The sequence below is a fragment of the Mus pahari genome, chromosome 12 (genome assembly GCF_900095145.1).
Source record: "Mus pahari chromosome 12, PAHARI_EIJ_v1.1, whole genome shotgun sequence".
Taxonomy (NCBI): domain Eukaryota; kingdom Metazoa; phylum Chordata; class Mammalia; order Rodentia; family Muridae; genus Mus; species Mus pahari.
In genome coordinates, this window is record NC_034601.1 from 51,185,219 (window position 1) to 51,202,340 (window position 17,122).

General features: G+C 40.4%; 1 protein-coding gene across 1 annotated transcript in view; it reads right to left on the reverse strand.

Annotated features, from left to right (window-relative positions):
* Col8a1 (collagen type VIII alpha 1 chain) overlaps positions 1–17,122 on the reverse strand; it is a 131,125-nt gene that overhangs the window by 7,793 nt on the left and 106,210 nt on the right. The window contains exon 3 of the mRNA XM_021209503.2: positions 344–674. Coding sequence (XP_021065162.1) covers positions 344–671 — 328 coding nt within the window. The 5' untranslated portion in view covers positions 672–674. The remainder of the gene's footprint in view (positions 1–343; positions 675–17,122) is intronic.

Sequence of the window (17,122 nt, forward strand, 5' to 3'; positions counted from 1 at the left end):
GTTCTTTCCATGTTGGCTTCTTTTTCTCTTTATTGATATATATATATATATATATATATATATATATATATATATATATATGCATAAACCTATAAGTAAAACCTGTTGAGTCAATTTAGTTTTGCTTGCATGTATATAATTTCAGGGCTGAACACTTGAAATTGAATAATCTTTCCTGAAAGTCTTTTCCTTGTATCTTTAAGTTTGAACCTTGAAAAAAAAATGGCATTTGATTCACAGCAATAACAATTTTTTTTTAAAAAAGTGTCTACATAGTTTCCTCTTCAACTATATTTTAGGAGTCTGAGAGCTGCTATTTTGAAACTGTTCAATATGATGTTACCTTTTCCTTTTTTGGGCACCACTTCCTTGCCCATTCTTGGCACAGGTGGGATCTCCTTCATATATTGGGGTAGGTGTGGATACTCTTTGCCATACTGCATGTGGGGCATCTCCTTGCCCATGGAAAGGCCATCTTTACCCAAAGGTATGTGAGGTACTTGCTGGCCCAAGGGCTGGTACTGTGGAATTTGTGGTGGTATCTGAGGAGGAATTTGAGGTGGCAGAGGCTTGATTCCATAGTAGGCACCGGCCTGAGTGAGTCTTACAGAGTTCAGGGAAACGATGAACAGTATTCCCAGCAGCTGTAGAGGCCTGGGCGGCACAGCCATCACCTGTAGAGAAAGGAACACGCCAACGCAGTGAGCACCTCCAGGCCGAGGGGCTGCTCTCTGTTTGGAGACAGAAGAGTTAGGGAACGTGGAGAAACCCACAGTCTCCACTGTTAGAAAGTTACAAGAGAAAAGACCTTAGAGTGAAGATGCTACCTGCCTGACACTATGACTGAGGCTATGGAGCACTCACAAAAAGGGATCTATCATGACTACCCTCTGGACCACCCAACAAGCAGCTGAAAGCGTCAGATGCAGACATTTGCACGCGACCAGTGGAAAGAAGCAGCTGACCCCGTGGTTGAATTAGGGAAAGGCTGGAAGAAGCTGAGGAGGAGGACGACCCTATAGGAGGACCAGCAGTCTCAATTAATCTGGACCCCCGAAATCTCTCAAACACTGGACCACCAAACAGGCAGCATACACCAGCTGATATGAGGCCCCTAACGCATATACAGCAGAGGATGTCTGGGTCTTGTTTCAGTCAGAGAAGATGCACCTAACCTCCAAGAGTCTGGAGGACCCAGAGAGTTTAGAGGTCAGGTGGGGTGGGGGAGAGAGTGGGGACATCTTAGTGGAGACAGGGGGGTGGGGAGGAGGTATGGGATGTGGAACAGTTGGAGGTTAGACTGGGAGGGGGAATAAAACTGGAGCGTAAAAAAGTAAAAAAATAAAAGACAAAAAAATAGAAAAATTGCCAGAAGAGTTGAATCTGTCAAATGAAAGCATTTATTAATTATTGGAATATAGTCTAGAGGTTGCTAGTTTCTCCAAATACCAACTATGCAAATTTCCCATAATGTCAGAAAACCTGATTTGTAGCTTGGGATAAAACAATGAAGACACCCAGGTAGGTGTGGTGATATGAATAAGTTTTGCTAACTGAATCTCATTGTACTAGATGCTCCTTCCTGGAAGGTCCCTTGGAGGCAGTGAGCATGCTTCTTTCTTTCTGTGTCCTTGCTGGCTGGAATGCTGATATGTTGCTTGGAAATGGACCAGGACCCTTGGACCACTTCATAAAAGCTATGCATTCAGGACTGAAAAGCTCTGGGTGATCATGTAGGAGCTACAACAAAATTTGGAAGAGAGAATTTGAGTGTTATCTTTTCAACTCACTGTTCAATGGGGCAGCCTTCTAACTGGGTAGCACTTTAAAATGGAAACAGTTCAACTGTCTAGGTTATGACAGGAGGTGAGACTGCCCACCTACTAAATGCTTTTCTGGATGCTTACATTTGTCATAGATACATGTAAATATGAATGTACAACAAGTGTAATGGCAACACCAACAACGACAGAGAAAGAGCGTTTCATTTGACAATGCCAGGAGGTCATAGTAAAAACTATTATCATAGTTATGCACTTTTTCCTACTACTTGAATACTATGAAGTAACTGGTTCAGAATTTGGCTAACTGCACTGAGAGTCCATTAAAGTTTATCTTTGAAGTTTTATGAATCAAAGGGAGTTTACAAAGTAAATTAATTGCATAAATACGATGACTGACTAGTCACAAGAAAAAAACTGTTCCTAAGCTATCTAATGGTTCTCTTTGCAAGTCAACAGTTAACTGAATAAATATAAACAGGTTTTATCTGTTTATAAAAATCAACCTGAGGAAACCTCTGCTTGGTAACACTCTAGGCTGGAGACCAGTTCAGAAAAATGCAATGTGGGAAAATGGACACCAGAGGGCAGGCATGACACACTTGGAAGTCTGGTGCGCCCCGCCTCCACAGTCCACCGGCTGAACGCGAAATACCTCTGAATAGCTGCTTGTAAACTGACACCTTATTAACTGGAAGTTAGAGAGTGTCCCATGCTGGAGAATGAGAAGTAGCAGGAACTTCACAATCTTTAATGCAACTATTTCCTGGGACGCCTCCAAAAGACTTGTGCACAAGTAATTCAAGTTCCTTTTCCCTGAGAGTTTTTCTTTATAATTCTGCTTACCTTAATTGTGGATTATAGTATCCTGATTTTTTTTTTTTTTTTTTTTTAGAAAATCCGTGTTGAACTTGTGACATTCTATTGAAGGGTAATTCCAAAAGTCTGAAGGTTACAAAAGGATTGGTTAATTAAATAGGGAATCCTTACCAGAAAATTCATTGCTTTCCCTTTTTTTCCAAATCTGCAAATTAGTTGTCTTTTTCCTCTAGGGAATTAGTGACGTAACATTAGCCATTAAAATGATTTATAAAGCATTCTCTGTGATACAATCATCATAGTTACAAGGAAGAACTGTTTATTTCAGGCATCCGAGTGATAAATGGATTGGTAAGAGGGAGCAGTCAGAACATTGCTATTTTCTGTCCCTCTAAAATGATGAAGTGCTTACTAGAAGCCATTAGGACCGAGCCAGAAAATGAATACTGATTTATTTTTATTAATATTAACTTATTTCTGGTGTAAATGAACGTCTGTGGTAAAAGTTCAACTGACCTTAATTAAATTCCTATCAGAAGTCATGCTAGGCCCACCTGAGAATGCAAGGTTGGATACAGACTGGTCAGTGGGTTCTGGTCTCAGGGAGTTACACTGTTGTACTGGAAATGATACAAGCACCTTTAAGTAGTAGCAAAAGACACAGAGAAAACAAAACAAAACAAAACATCCCCCCCCCAACTCCTGTTCTTTAAAATCCCTTATTTTTGAAGCAGCAACTTTGCTCATGGCTTCGCCATCTTTGTTTGTTTGTTTGTTTTTCTGCCTAGAGACAGATTACAAATATGTAGTGCAACACAAACTTCTTTAAAAGACAGATGGAACACACTATACACACTCTTGGTCCCCTGGCCCCCACCAAGGCTGGTTCTTTGGCCTTAATTTTTGTCCAGATATGTATAGTTAAACAAATCCTGTCTAGCTCTCCCTCTGTTTACAAGTAGGTCTTAGTTTTATTTTACATCCCTCCTGATTTTAATATTTGATACCTTTAAAGGTATTCACCAGTGATCTGAAAGTGTTCATTCATACCAGAAATGTGGTAAGACCTACTGACATAGAAGCTAGCCAGGCACTTCATTCGGTTGTAATTCTGCCTTTCAGGGTGAACGGATTCCATTAACGAGCCTTAAACTTGTGGTACTCTCTTTAGGAATAGGACTTAGATGCTTGGCTTTTGCCCTTCCAGCAACACACTTGATGTGCTGTTTACTCTTAAGTAGTCTTTAAGCCAGGACACACTTGTGAAATGCTAAAAATACCTGAGATGGAACAAGATGCCTAAAAACCCAGGTGAATCCCAAGGGCTCATCAGGACCCAGCTTCCCTCACACCACTTCCTTTCACTAGCTTGGCTTTCCTCTCTCGAAAACCACCTCATCCAGTTAGCCTTCTGCCGTTTCTTTGGCTCTTTGTTTAAGTAAACTTTGCTCAGTTTTAACTTGAAAATTTATGGAGGAATTTACCGCTTGACTTATCCCTACTATTTTCCTTCTGGTCCCTGAGGAGAGGTTTGGTGGTCAACGTGGTATCTTGGTTCTCTTACATCATTTGAAGAGTATCAGAAGCGCTACAGAAGGGAAACACCTACGGGTAAGAAGCAGTCTTAGAAGCCCTGCTGAGACGCCATGGCAGTGGGTGCCCGTGCCCTTCTTTTTCTGAAGAGCACAATATGCTGTGCGTTTTCTCTATTTCCCTAGTTGTTCTTTTATGATTGGGGTGTGTGTGTGTGTGTGTGTGTGTGTGTGTGTGTGTGTGTGTGTGTGTTACATGACGATAAGAATATTTAATGGGTGTAGAGATGTAGACAAGGCGCCTCCGTCAGCTGGGTAGACTAAGTGACCAGTCTCATGCCATATGCCATATGCTATATACTCTAGAACTCAAAAAACCTACGTTTGAGTTTTAGCTCTACACTTCTCCATACCTAGGCCTTGGGCAGATCCCTCATCTCCACTGGGTCTCAGTTCTCTCACCCATGACAGAGAAATGACAATCTCTGGCCCACTCCTCAGAGTTTTGACAGACAACAATATGAATTCTTTGTAAGCTGAAAAGTACTGTTTAAATGTAAGTTATGGAGCACAGCCAAAGAGACAAATCAAAACCAACTGAGACTTTCCTAAGAAGATACTAGCCAAAGGAAATGTGAGATTAACTGCAATAATGATAAATGTAAAGTGAATAAAGCAAACCGAGGATGGCAGTTAAAACACACTTATTAAATATAACCAAAAAAAAAAAAAAGACCCATTGAACTAATGCTGCCATTTATCTTGTCAGAATTGTCAGTCCCCATCTCTTTGAATAGCTTCCTGAATGTTTCCTGTAGTTGGACAAGGATGGAAGGAGATCTCGTTTCCTCCTGCCATCTATGATAATCACACCAGACTAGCATGATGCATATTATTTTAGGTGCTGTGAGCATACCTTTTGCCTATTTATCCTCACGAAATTTTGGATTGCTATACAAAATGATAATTAAATATTTACCCTTCAGTCTTTGCTCTGTATCTAACTTAGTTTTGTGCACACATGCACGTCTATGGTCTAGTGGGAACAAGCCCCTCGTATCTGCCAGGCCACTCTTTGTCTTGACATGGGGTTTGTAGTTTCTCAAAAGCCTTGAAAAAGAAGGAAAACAAGGTAGAATTTCCCAGAATTGCTTTTCTATGCGTCTTAAAGAAAATTATCTCTTGATTGTGCTTTCCAGAGCAATTCATTCACTAGATACCCTTATTTATTGAGCTACAGCTTTAATTTCTTATGGGTAGAGGTCGAAGGATACAATGGTTAATTTTTAAAAAAAGATGGAGTCTTGCCTTGTTTGAACTTGCTTTCTAGTATTGACAGGTGATAAGCAAGTAGAGATAACTGTGAATATTGGATACAAGTGCTGTAGACAAAGTTAAGTGGGTGTGTCTAATTTACTCAGGTTCTAGCAAATGCAGTAGGCCATTGTCATTGGTTCATCAAAGCTGTCATGATGCAGTATCTCAGACTGGGTGTGATAAACAATGGAGCTCAAAGGTCTGGAGGCTTCAAAGTCCAAGAATAAGAGGCCAGATGATAGGTGTCTGGGGAGGACTGCTTCCTGGCTCACACTGTTAATCTTCTCTGCCCTCATGTGGGGGGGCAAAGGAGAGGACCTGTTTTGGCTCTTTCCTAAGGGCACCAATCCAAAGGGCTCTTTGCTCTTGTGACCTAATCATATCCCATACAACTCGCAATGTCACATTGGTGATGAGGATAACAACACAGGAACCTGGACACAAACTCATAGTGCATAGAGTGGAGGAAAGAGCCTTAGAATGACTTCAAATGGGAGAGACTGGAAAGAATGGGAGCTGAAAACATCCACGGGAAGCAAATTATGCGGAAAGATTTGAATATTGAGATTTTTCTGTTTTCCGGCATGTATGTATATGGACCACATACATGTCTGGTGCCCATAGAGGCTAGGTTTTCAGAAGCCCTGGGACTAGAGTTATAGACACTTATGAGCTGCCGTATGGATGCTGGGAATCAAACCTGTAAGAACAAATGCTCCTAACCACTGAGCCATTTTTGCTGACTTTAAAATAATGTCACTTAAGGTACCATATAGGAACAGAGGGATGATTCTACTTATCACAGTGTAGTTGTGGGCCTTTTTCACTAACAGATTGTTTCAAAAGTATGCCCCTCGTCCTTGCCTATCACCTACGTGTTGACACACCTTTATTATGTTCGTTTTCTCTTTAGGAGGTATTATTGCTTTTTAAGCTCTCAGATTTCATGCATACTGTATTGTGCTGGGGATAATGAAGCATAATGAAGCATTTCAGACTCTTAACTAAATAACAAATTACTTTCCCACTATTAAGTAGGCATAGACTTCCAAGGTCAGTGAATTGCTGGGGTGTGGCTGGGGTGTGGCTGGGGTGTGGCTCTATTGATCGGGCTGTCTTGGTAGTCTTCATTCTGTGTCTCCATATGGTCTTTGTATTGTAGTCACCCTAGTGACCCCATCTTAATTTAATTTCTTTTTTATCATCTCTCTAAATAGAGTCGTTTACCGAGGTACTGTGGATTAGTATTTTAATCAGATTTTGAGGTGGTTGAATCAACTCAGGGCATCTACTTTCTCTGGACCAACTCAATTTCTAGTTTATGTTTTAAGCCTTCTATGCCACCATTATTTAACTTAAAGTTAAACACAACTGTAACCAACTTTCTATTTTTTCCTCCATTAGCCAATATGACTGAGTTTCTAGAAAAAAAGAAAATGTGATTTTGGGGGGGGAGGGGGGATGCTCAGAACTATTAACAAATCTTCATAATTAAAACTCTTGAGACTGAGACACACTTTCAAAATAGTTCACTACATCCCAGCCATGCCTTACAATCTTCCCTACAATGGTTGTTAACACAAAGGAAGCACTAATATCTCCCCTTTGGATATTAACAATGATGGGAACATTGATAATGCAATCCATTGTCTTGTTGCATAACTTTGTTATTTTAAAATTTTTTATGAGTAATTTGTAGGGAAGACTTAATATTTTAAACTCACAGCTAGGTGGCGGTGGGGCTTTAATTCCTGCAAGGAGGCATAGGCAGGTGGATCTCTGAGTTTGAGGTCAGCTTGATCTGCAGAGTGAGTTCCAGGACAGCTGGGGCTACAGAGAGAAATCCTGTATTTAAAAACCAGTAAATAAGTACAGAAGTTAATCAATAAATAATTAAAATAGGGCACCAATCTCTGAATATAGCAGAAAAGCATCAAGATTCATTTTATTGCTTTTTACAAAAGACCAGTAGTAGTATTTGGTTTTGCCCTAGGTCTCTGGACTATCTAGTCTCTGGTTCCTGGTTACCTAAGCCATGTCAGGAATGGATACCATGTTGTGGGGTGAGCCTTAAGTCAAATAGTAAATTAGTTGGTTACTGCCACAAACTTGGTGCCACCATTGCCCTATCATAATTTTCAGGCAGGACAGAATTTTAGATCAAAGGAGTTTTGGCCTTCTCTTGACATCTTTTCCTTCTGTTGGTTGGCCTTGTCTCTGATGGCTTTTGTTTTGTCTTGTCATATTTTATTTTGTTATGTGTGGTTGTCATCTCTTAGCAGCTTGTTCCCTTCTAATGAGAGGCAGAGAGGGGGTGGATCTGAAAGGGAGGGAGGTGGGTAGGAACAGGGAGCAGAGGGAGGGGAAACTTTAATCAGGATGTACTGAATGAGAAAAGAATATATTTTCAATGAAGGGGGTGGGGAACAAAAGGTCATGTGACTACCTTTTTGCCCACTCCTTGGTTAACCAGAGATCTGAACTTTGTTGTAATGTAAGTATTACAGATATAATTTATTCTATAACTGATATTATCACTCTCAGGATTATGGTCTCATTTTCTCTTCTACTATTAACCAGTTTTGATACAATTTAGCATAATATCAATGTTCTTTTTATGTGATTTTCGAACATTAAGGTTTTATGCTTTATTTTAAATCAACTTTGTCATCATGTTAAATACAATTTTGAGCTTCGTTTAACCTGTCATGAGAACTGTATTTTAAATAGTTTGAGGATTATGCTTTGATGTAGACACAACAAATCTGAATGATGTGACTGGAAAAGCGAAAAAAGAAAGCAGGTGAGGGAGAGCATTGCTTTTTCAAAACCCGCTCTGGACTGGGGACTGAGCTTCTGAATGGGCTGACACCTGCGTTTCCAAGGAAGATAGGACCAACTGTAAACCATGAAGGGAAACATATGTGTCCTCCCAGGGAACCCACACATAAGGTAAGTGTGTAGCGTTCATTACTACTTGTGGGGGTTCAGTCAACAAGATATTCCCTGGTTGCAGCAGCATGGATGAAAAATTAATACATATTAGGTGTTTATTACAGGATAAATATTGTACCCTGTATATATGCATGTGTATATGTATTATATCTATATCTATATCTATATCTATATCTATATCTATCTATCTATCTATATATATATCATATACAGGACATATATTGTAAATCATACTCTTTCTCTTTTATACATTGAAATCTGAAAGTTGAATCCTTTTGTGGGGATGGATTATCATTGGGGAATCATTCAATGCTGTGCCCAGATTGGCTCTGAATAAAATTGACCATAAATGAGAAAATTGGAGCTGGAGAAGTTATAATCATTTTGAATATTAATTGTTAGTAAGCTCATAATTAATTAATTAATTAATTAATTTGTTAGGCCCAGAGGATCGTGTAGTCTAGGCTGGCTTCGAACTTGCTGAGGATGACTTTAAACTTCTGATCCTACTGCCTTCACCTCCCCACTCCCTAGTGCTGGTATTATGGGCAAGCATAACCGTGCCAGCATCTGTAGAACTGTTAAGCTATTAGATTCTTTCAATTGCTATCGTCCCATCCTGTACTTATATGATTGGTTGCTTTTCTGAAATTCAGAACTGTATATTTGTCCTTGTTATATTTCAAGATAGAAAATTAGAACTCCTGTTGGTTGCTTCTAGGAGCGCCACACCCCCATCTTATTTTGTGAGGCACAGGTCTATCGAATTACATCCTCACTCTTCCCAATTTTGTCCTCCACATGACCAACCCAACTTGTTGGTTGAGAAGTTGTGCATTATAAAATAGGATCTTGAAATGAGTTTAATACTCTTTGTTCTTAAGATGAGATATTTGCCGGGTGGTGGTGGCACACGTCTTTAATCCCAGCACTCAGGAGGCAGAGGCAGGAAGATTTCTGAGTTGTAGGCCAGCCTGGTCTACAAAGTGAGTTCCAGGACAGTCAGGGCTATACAGAGAAACCCTGTCTCGAAAAACCACACACACACACACACACACACACACACACACACACACACACACACACACACAGATGAGATATTCGTGGTATCATGAAGCCATTGGGAATGTGATTATGCTGAACCATATAACAGAACCCAAAATAAAATGACCCCATCGATCCTGGCCAATCAATCCAAAGGATATATTGGGCAAGATCACCCAACAAACATTTCATGATTTTAATTCACCTTTTCATCTACATATATCAGATGCGATGAAAACTACGCTCCAGTTGTGTGCTTCACTTACAACCCCAGATCCTATTACAATTAAGAACCCACCTACAAGCAAAACATGACCTGTGGGACATACGGGAGTTGAGAAGTCCATTATATTTTGCCACCAAAATGGGCCACACACATAACCCCCCTGAAATGAGTGGCCAGGCAGCACATTCCAGCAGGTCTCTAGAGGAGATGTCACAATACTCTGAGTAACCAATTACAGCACATCATAGATTTCCTAATATCTAATCGGAATCTCTTCTGCTGGACTTTAAGCTCATTTCCTCTTTCCATTCTCAAAGGAGGTGGGAAACATCTGGAGAATATTTTCTCTTAAAATAATAGCTCACATATTTGAAGCCTGTAATTAGCTCCCTTTGTTTCCCTAACTGGAATATTGTCAGCTGCTAAACAGCTTACAAAACACTTGAGAGAAACCTTGAAAGAGTGCATTCTAAAGTGGAATTTTTCCCTTTCCGAGAATGAAAGTCCCAGTTGTCCTCAGAGCACAGAGTGCCGAAGCTGTAGGTCTGACTCAGCCACCCATCCAGCCTGAGCCTCCCTTTGCTTGCAGAATGAGGATGTTGGTTAGTAGAATTCAAGGTCTTTTCTAATTCTCACATTTTCTGGTAATCAAGAATGTGAAGAAAATTTACACTCTTCATAGGTAAATGGACTTACAATGGAGACGATCAAGGTTTTTGTTTTGGAAAGTTAACTATATCCTCATATGTCAGGTAGCTTTTCAATCTCCAGTCTTACAGTTGGGGATGGAATTTATAAAAAACTCTTTATAATTTTTTTCCTTGAGAGATAAGCAATATTGCATGAGACACCCAAGGAAGACCCCAAATAAGAAACAAAGCTCATTGCATGATGCCTGCCTTAAAGAGGATTAAAAGGTTGAATACAAAACTGAAGGTCATTGAGAATTCTCTAAAACGTGGCTGTGAAGGCCAGACGTGATTTTTAATCCCAGGACTCAGGAGGGAGAAGCAGGCAGAGGTCTGGTGAGTATAAGCTCAGCTTGGTCTAACAGCAACTGTTAGGTCAGGACTCTACAGTGAGACCCTTTCTCAAAACAAAACAAAATAAAATAAAATAAAGTCTGTGAATTATGTTTTCCTACAATCGTGTGACCTTAAAATTCTTGCAAAGTCATTCAGTAAATATTGATTTCGAAGTAAGAGTGGCAAGTGAATGGGCTGGAGACATGGCTCAGCCATTAAGAATACTTATTGGTTTTACAGTAGATCCAGGTTGCCTATGTAAATACAAGCATTGGCAAAGGCTTCCCATGAAAAAGTTCTTGCCAGTCTGTGAGTGCAGGGTAGTTGTGGTTGAAGTGGTCCTCTGTAGATTAATTGAACTAGCTTTATAAAGTAAGGTGATAACAATTAGACTCCGCTCAAAGCATCTTAGGCCATAAACCCCACAAAGTTAAAATCATGTACTGCAGAAAGACAGAAACAGACTTGCTTCCTGAATGACCCTCACCTGAATTAGAGCGTTAAGGACTGGGGAGCCCTAGGGTGGACCTGCAGTGTGGGAGCCAGGGCAGGGAGGACTAAAGGTTGGACTTTATCCCCTCTTTTCTGCGCTGCTGTCATCCAGTTGGCTTTTCGCCAGAGCACAGGAATCCTCTGGAGAGGTGGAGGGTTCACAGGAGGCTTAGGTGATATAATGGTGTTTCTTACTATTAGAAAAACTGACACGATTTTTGAAAACTGGGAAATCTGAACTGTTAAGTACAGTGTTTCAGTCTCCAGTTGGCTTGGGCCCTTCCTGGAATCAGAAGGTAAAGCCCTTCGCAGGCATGCGTGTGCCAGTGACTTCTGAGGACAGACCGCACAGAAGTTCTTTCCATATGCTCCGTTCTGTGTGGCCGTTGTATACACTCGGTTGGTGTACACAGAGAAAAATCAAGCTAAGTCTTGTGCTGGCATTCTCTTCGAATGAATAAGCTGTTATGTCAGTAGATTATTCACGATGGTGTTTTAATAAGAAATTGTGAAACGAATTCCCCAAATCAAGGGTCAAATGTGAGCTTAATCCACTTTTCCTGTATACTAAAATATTTATTAATTGAATCTCTGCATGTGGTGTGAGTGTCTTGTGAATTCTGAGAGGAATTTAGGGGTCATACCCAGTGCTGGCGTTCCCTTCTAGCTTTGGGACAGTTGTTTTGAGGAGTTCAATTGTTGACATTTCATTTATTTGAGTCATACAACCGTTAATAATTTGATAATAAAATGAAGTCCCTAGAATTTTATGGTACATAGACAGAACATTAAATTGAATCAACCACTCTTAGAAAATAAAACTAGTAATTTTCTTTCAAAATTGGTGCCTCCCATCCCTTATACGCCTCCACACACAGAATTAATTCTGGTTAGAACACTAGTCTTTCTAAAGTTACAACAGTTAGTCCTGCAAATTTCTGAATTGTAAAAGAATTATAAAAAAAAAAGTCGAGTTTCTTGGTCAGTGAAAATGTTTGTTTGTTTGTTTGTTTTTCCCCCTCTGTTGCATGGTTCCAGAGCCGGGAAAAAAAAAAAAAAAAAAAGAAAAGAAAAAAACCATCCCACATGACTGTTCCCAACAAAGACTTTAAAATTTAAATAATTTAGTCCTCAATCTGGGACTAAGCCTAAAACACCAAATTGTGATAAATTGTTAGCCACAGAAAGGGCAGTCTCTAAAATCCTCCACTTTGTAACCACAGCTCCATCTAGATAATTAGCCTGCGTGGTAACATCCTGCCCTTTGAACACAGGCAGAGCACACAGTGTAACCAAACCACAGCTATCTTGGTATTGCAAGTTCCATTTATTTAAAGGGTGGGATTTATTTTGAGGGAGAGAGATGGATGTGCTGTCTGGGAGGGAAATCATAAGGTTTCTAGTTAATCCAGTGAACATTCTTCAGGGAAAATGGAAGTGGAGAGAGGGCAGAGAGCTATGGAAAGGGTGCCAGATTTGAAGGATACATGAGTTACGCAGGCTGGAAGTGTGCAGGGACGTTTATATGAGCAGAAATCATTACGAGGCATAAGCCAGTGTCCAAAAGCATATAGAGGGACACTGTAGAGATGCTTAGTAAGTGTGATTTCCCAGGACAGGACTGTCAACAGGACACTGGAGCAGATGATTGCCCCATCTGTGACCTTATCTGCATTCAATGTCCTTCTTTTACTGGACTATGAAATGAAGGGGATCACTTAGATCAGACGGAAGCCCAGCGACTGGAGTGGGTAGTGGAGTGCTGGTCTGTGGTGCACGTGGTGTAATTGGCCCATTCTGAACGGCCCACCACCTTCCTGTCACGGACATGCTCTCTTTATTTGGGCTGCTCTTCCAGTTTGGAGGGGGAAGCCAGAAATCCCATGCTGTGAAACTTCTGAATTTAAAAATGTGGTCCCCGGGATCTCTCAGACACTGAGTCACCAACCAGGCAGCATACACCAACTGATATGAAGCCCCCCCCCAACACTTTTAACAGAGGACTGCGGGGTCTGGACTTAGAGAAGATGCACCTAACCTTCGAGAGACTTGGGACCCAAGGGAGTGGGGGTGGGGGTGGGGTGGGGGCATTCTCTTGGAGACCGGGGTGGGGGTGGAGGGAGAAGATGTAGGAGGTAGAACAGTCACAGGGTGGACCACGAGGGGGATAAAGTCCGGACTGTAAAAAAATAAAAAGGATTATAGAATTAAAAAAAAAAAAGTTGATTCACTTTAACATTATCTGGTAGAAACAAGGTCTCCCCGACCCCCTGCCAAAAATGAAAATATAGAAAAGGGTTCAACCCTTTTTTCTCCTAGATCCTTCTTTTAACTTGCTGGGCAACTCTGTGCCAGGTGGTCTCAAACATCTCTCATTTTAAAACGCTGTTTCCAATATTTCCTGGGCCACGATAATATTTTCTAAAATTTTAAACTCCTAGCTTTGTATCCATCCTTTGTCAGTGGATTAATTTAATTACCAATTTCACGATATTCTAACAAAAGTTAAGGTACAATATTATGAGATTTTACACACACATACACACACACACACACACATACGTGTGTGTGTGTGTGTATTTTCATATATATTCATATGTCACATGTATGTTTCTATGTATATACAAATGTATATACATGCATATATGTTTATATGTATATATGTGTGTTAATATGTGTATATACATATATAGATACACAATATATATGCATATATATGTATATATACATACATACATGTATATATATATGTATATATATATTGTATATCTATATCTATATGTATATAGATATATATGGTTAGGCAAGGGGCAAGATTAAAATAAGACCGTTCATATATTCACTTGAAAGGACACACATCTTGTTGCAGTCTTATTTGAAGAATATGGATGATAATGTTTTTATTCACTCTGCTCCAGATTATGAAACTAGGCCGACTTTTCTATGGGGATAGCATAGAAGTGACTACAGAATCCAGAGCTGTATTTTTATTGTCGAAGGAAGTAAACTTCACAAATGGCTACAAGTTTCTGGTCCATAGCAACCAGCTCACTGTTTCTCCTGGCTTAGTCTCTCTGTGCTTCATTGGGACTTGAGTCGTATAAATGTTGCTGTAGTGAGCTCTGTACTGTTTTTCTTAATTTGAGTTGTGTCTGAAAAATGTACTCCCCACCTTGGTTATTTAAAACACACACACACACACACACACACACACACACACACACACACACACACACACTGACTTTTGATTCTGACAAATTCAGTCTGACATAGACTTCTTTCACATACTTGTTTTATCGTGCAACTATTTGATAACTTCAAATCTAAAGTACCAGAGAAGTATGAAGCCTTATTTAGCAAGGAACATTTGTTTAAATGTACATGAGTAATTTTCTCTAATCAATACAATTTATAATTTATTTTGAAAAATAAGTTCTTTTCAAGAGTTCTAGAGGTTAGTGGCTAAGGGGAGGTACACTCAGCATGAGTCAGTCAGGTGACATAGGGGTAAGAGGGAGCTCTCTCTCTGTGCAGTATAATTGCGTTTAGTTCATAGATGAGCATAAAATAGACTTGATGCATCCTATCAAGTGAATACATGGACGGTCTCATTTTCATCTTGCCCCTTGCCTAACCTAAATGCAAAATTAGACCTCAGGTGGTATGCTGGCTGGGAGGGCCACTAACTGGGAATGATACAGCCACCAATCCTGGATCAACAGAGTTCATTTATATACATACTATTTTCAACCTCATGCCCCTAATTTTGTGTCCTGATGTCCACTGCCAGATTGTAAGAATGGAAAATCCTACATAATAGCCATTTTTCCTTCAAAGTTAATAAAGAGTGCTGCTTTTGATGTTATAAACTTTATAAAGGACAGAGAAGCATTGGATGGCCTTAGAACAAATGAGATTGGTGGCAATTCATTGATTTACGAGATGCTTGTAAGGTTCTCTTTATGATGAAGGCCACAGATTGAGCTACATTATAGTACCATGGAGGCAGGTTTCAAAATCTCTGGTCTGGTTTTAAGGCTTTCAGATCTCAAGTAGCTCTCTCCTTTCACAAAGGCAATTCCTGAGTGGTGGACTGAGTGATCCCTGATATCCTTGAGGGTCTAAAGACTCACTGCTGTTTTCCTGCCCATGCTGCTACCTGTAGTTATGCAAGGAACTGACAAGGGTTAGGGGGGTTGAGAATGACCATGAAATCCAATGTGTGGAGGAGGAGGAGGAGGAGGAAGAGAAGGAGGAAGAAGAGAAGGAGGAGGAGGAGGAGAGGAGATGGACATTTGTTTCATACTTCTATGAAGTGTCCAACATTTTGCAGTGTCCTATGTTCTTTACTGTGGTTGTTTGTGGACCACATCTCTGCCATGAATTTCTGTTTCTTCTTGTGGACAGCAGCCAAGGCCACATTACTGGCCACCTACCCACCTTCTTAGGATGATTCCTCAGACTTACTTTCTTTGCTTTCTCCTCCTGCTGGTTTATGGCTTTCCCTTATGTAGCAATAAAACTCTTGGAGAGCCCTCTTAGGGATGAATTAATGCCACTTAAGTATGTTTCCGTTAGCTGCCCTTTGATGGTTCTGTTTAAAAATAAAGGGAGAGTCGGTGCAGCTTGGTTCTTATTGAAATTTTCCTTCTCTCCGTTTTAAAATTACCATGCCTCAGAAACACTTAGCTTTACTCCAAGAGAGCTTTGTTAACACACACACACACACACACACACACACACACACACACACGCACGCACGCACGCACGCACGCACACACACACACACACACACACAGAGTCTGGGAGATGTTGTCAGAAGGCAAAATCACCATCTTTTACTCATTTTTTTTCTTCCTTGGAAAAGTATTTACATTACAGGGAGACCCAGCTTAGCTTGGGTAGAGCTTCCCTTATAGTTCTTTGAATTCCAGAAAGCATGTCCAAATTCCAGAAGGAAAGAACGCCATCTTGTTCTCCACCATAATAGCAAACAGATTAAGGAACTGTTGTCATGATCCCATTTCAGCCCTGCATAATCTGCCTAAATATTCTACTTAATAATCTATCTGAATTTTACATTTAATCTATGCCATCTTTGGGACAGAACGCTCGTTAGGGTTTAGTACCAATCCTCTTCCTCCTCCTCCTCCTCCTCCTCTTCCTCCTCCTCTTCTTCCTCCTCCTCCTCTTCTTCCTCCTCCTCCTCTTCTTCTTCCTCTTCCTCCTCCTCTTCTTCCTCCTCCTCCTCTTCTTCTTCTTCTTCTTCTTCCTCCTCCTCCTCCTCCTCCTCCTCCTCCTCCTCCTCCTCTTCCTCTTCCTCCTCTTCCTCTTCCTCCTCTTCCTCCAGGTTCTTAGGGTTAGAAGGTGAGTGCATTACCACACACTATTCTGGTTTCCTTTTGTCCTATTCAACAACTGTGAGAGGAATTAAACGTGACTCAACACCAACTGGGACACCTCTTTTGCCTCAATGGCTATCCAGGCAAAGGCAAACATGCCTGAAAAAAAAAAAGCCAGTGCCACATCTGTTCCTTTTCTCTTTAGTTTCCTCTTCATTTATCCCCAGTCTTCCTGTCTGATTTCTTTACCCTTTATCAGCTATCTGGTTTCCACTTGGTGTTTATAATATCATCAAGTCACTTTGAACCTGTGTCAGAATAAAGACTAATGCTTTACCCTGGTTGGATACATGAGTTAAACCATCTTCCCTCCTTTCTGGATCAAGGACAGACTTTCTGTAACCAAGGAGACATGCCAATGTGGGAAGATTCAGGTAGCCCCATAAAGCAGTCATCTTTGCCTCAAGACAAAATAATTCTCCATAGCTCTACAGAGTGCTTAAAATTCCAACTAAATTTCTAAAACCTAGGCAAGCTATTGAAGCCTCAGAATTGTGATAATTGACTAACCTATGATTGAGAAGAAACC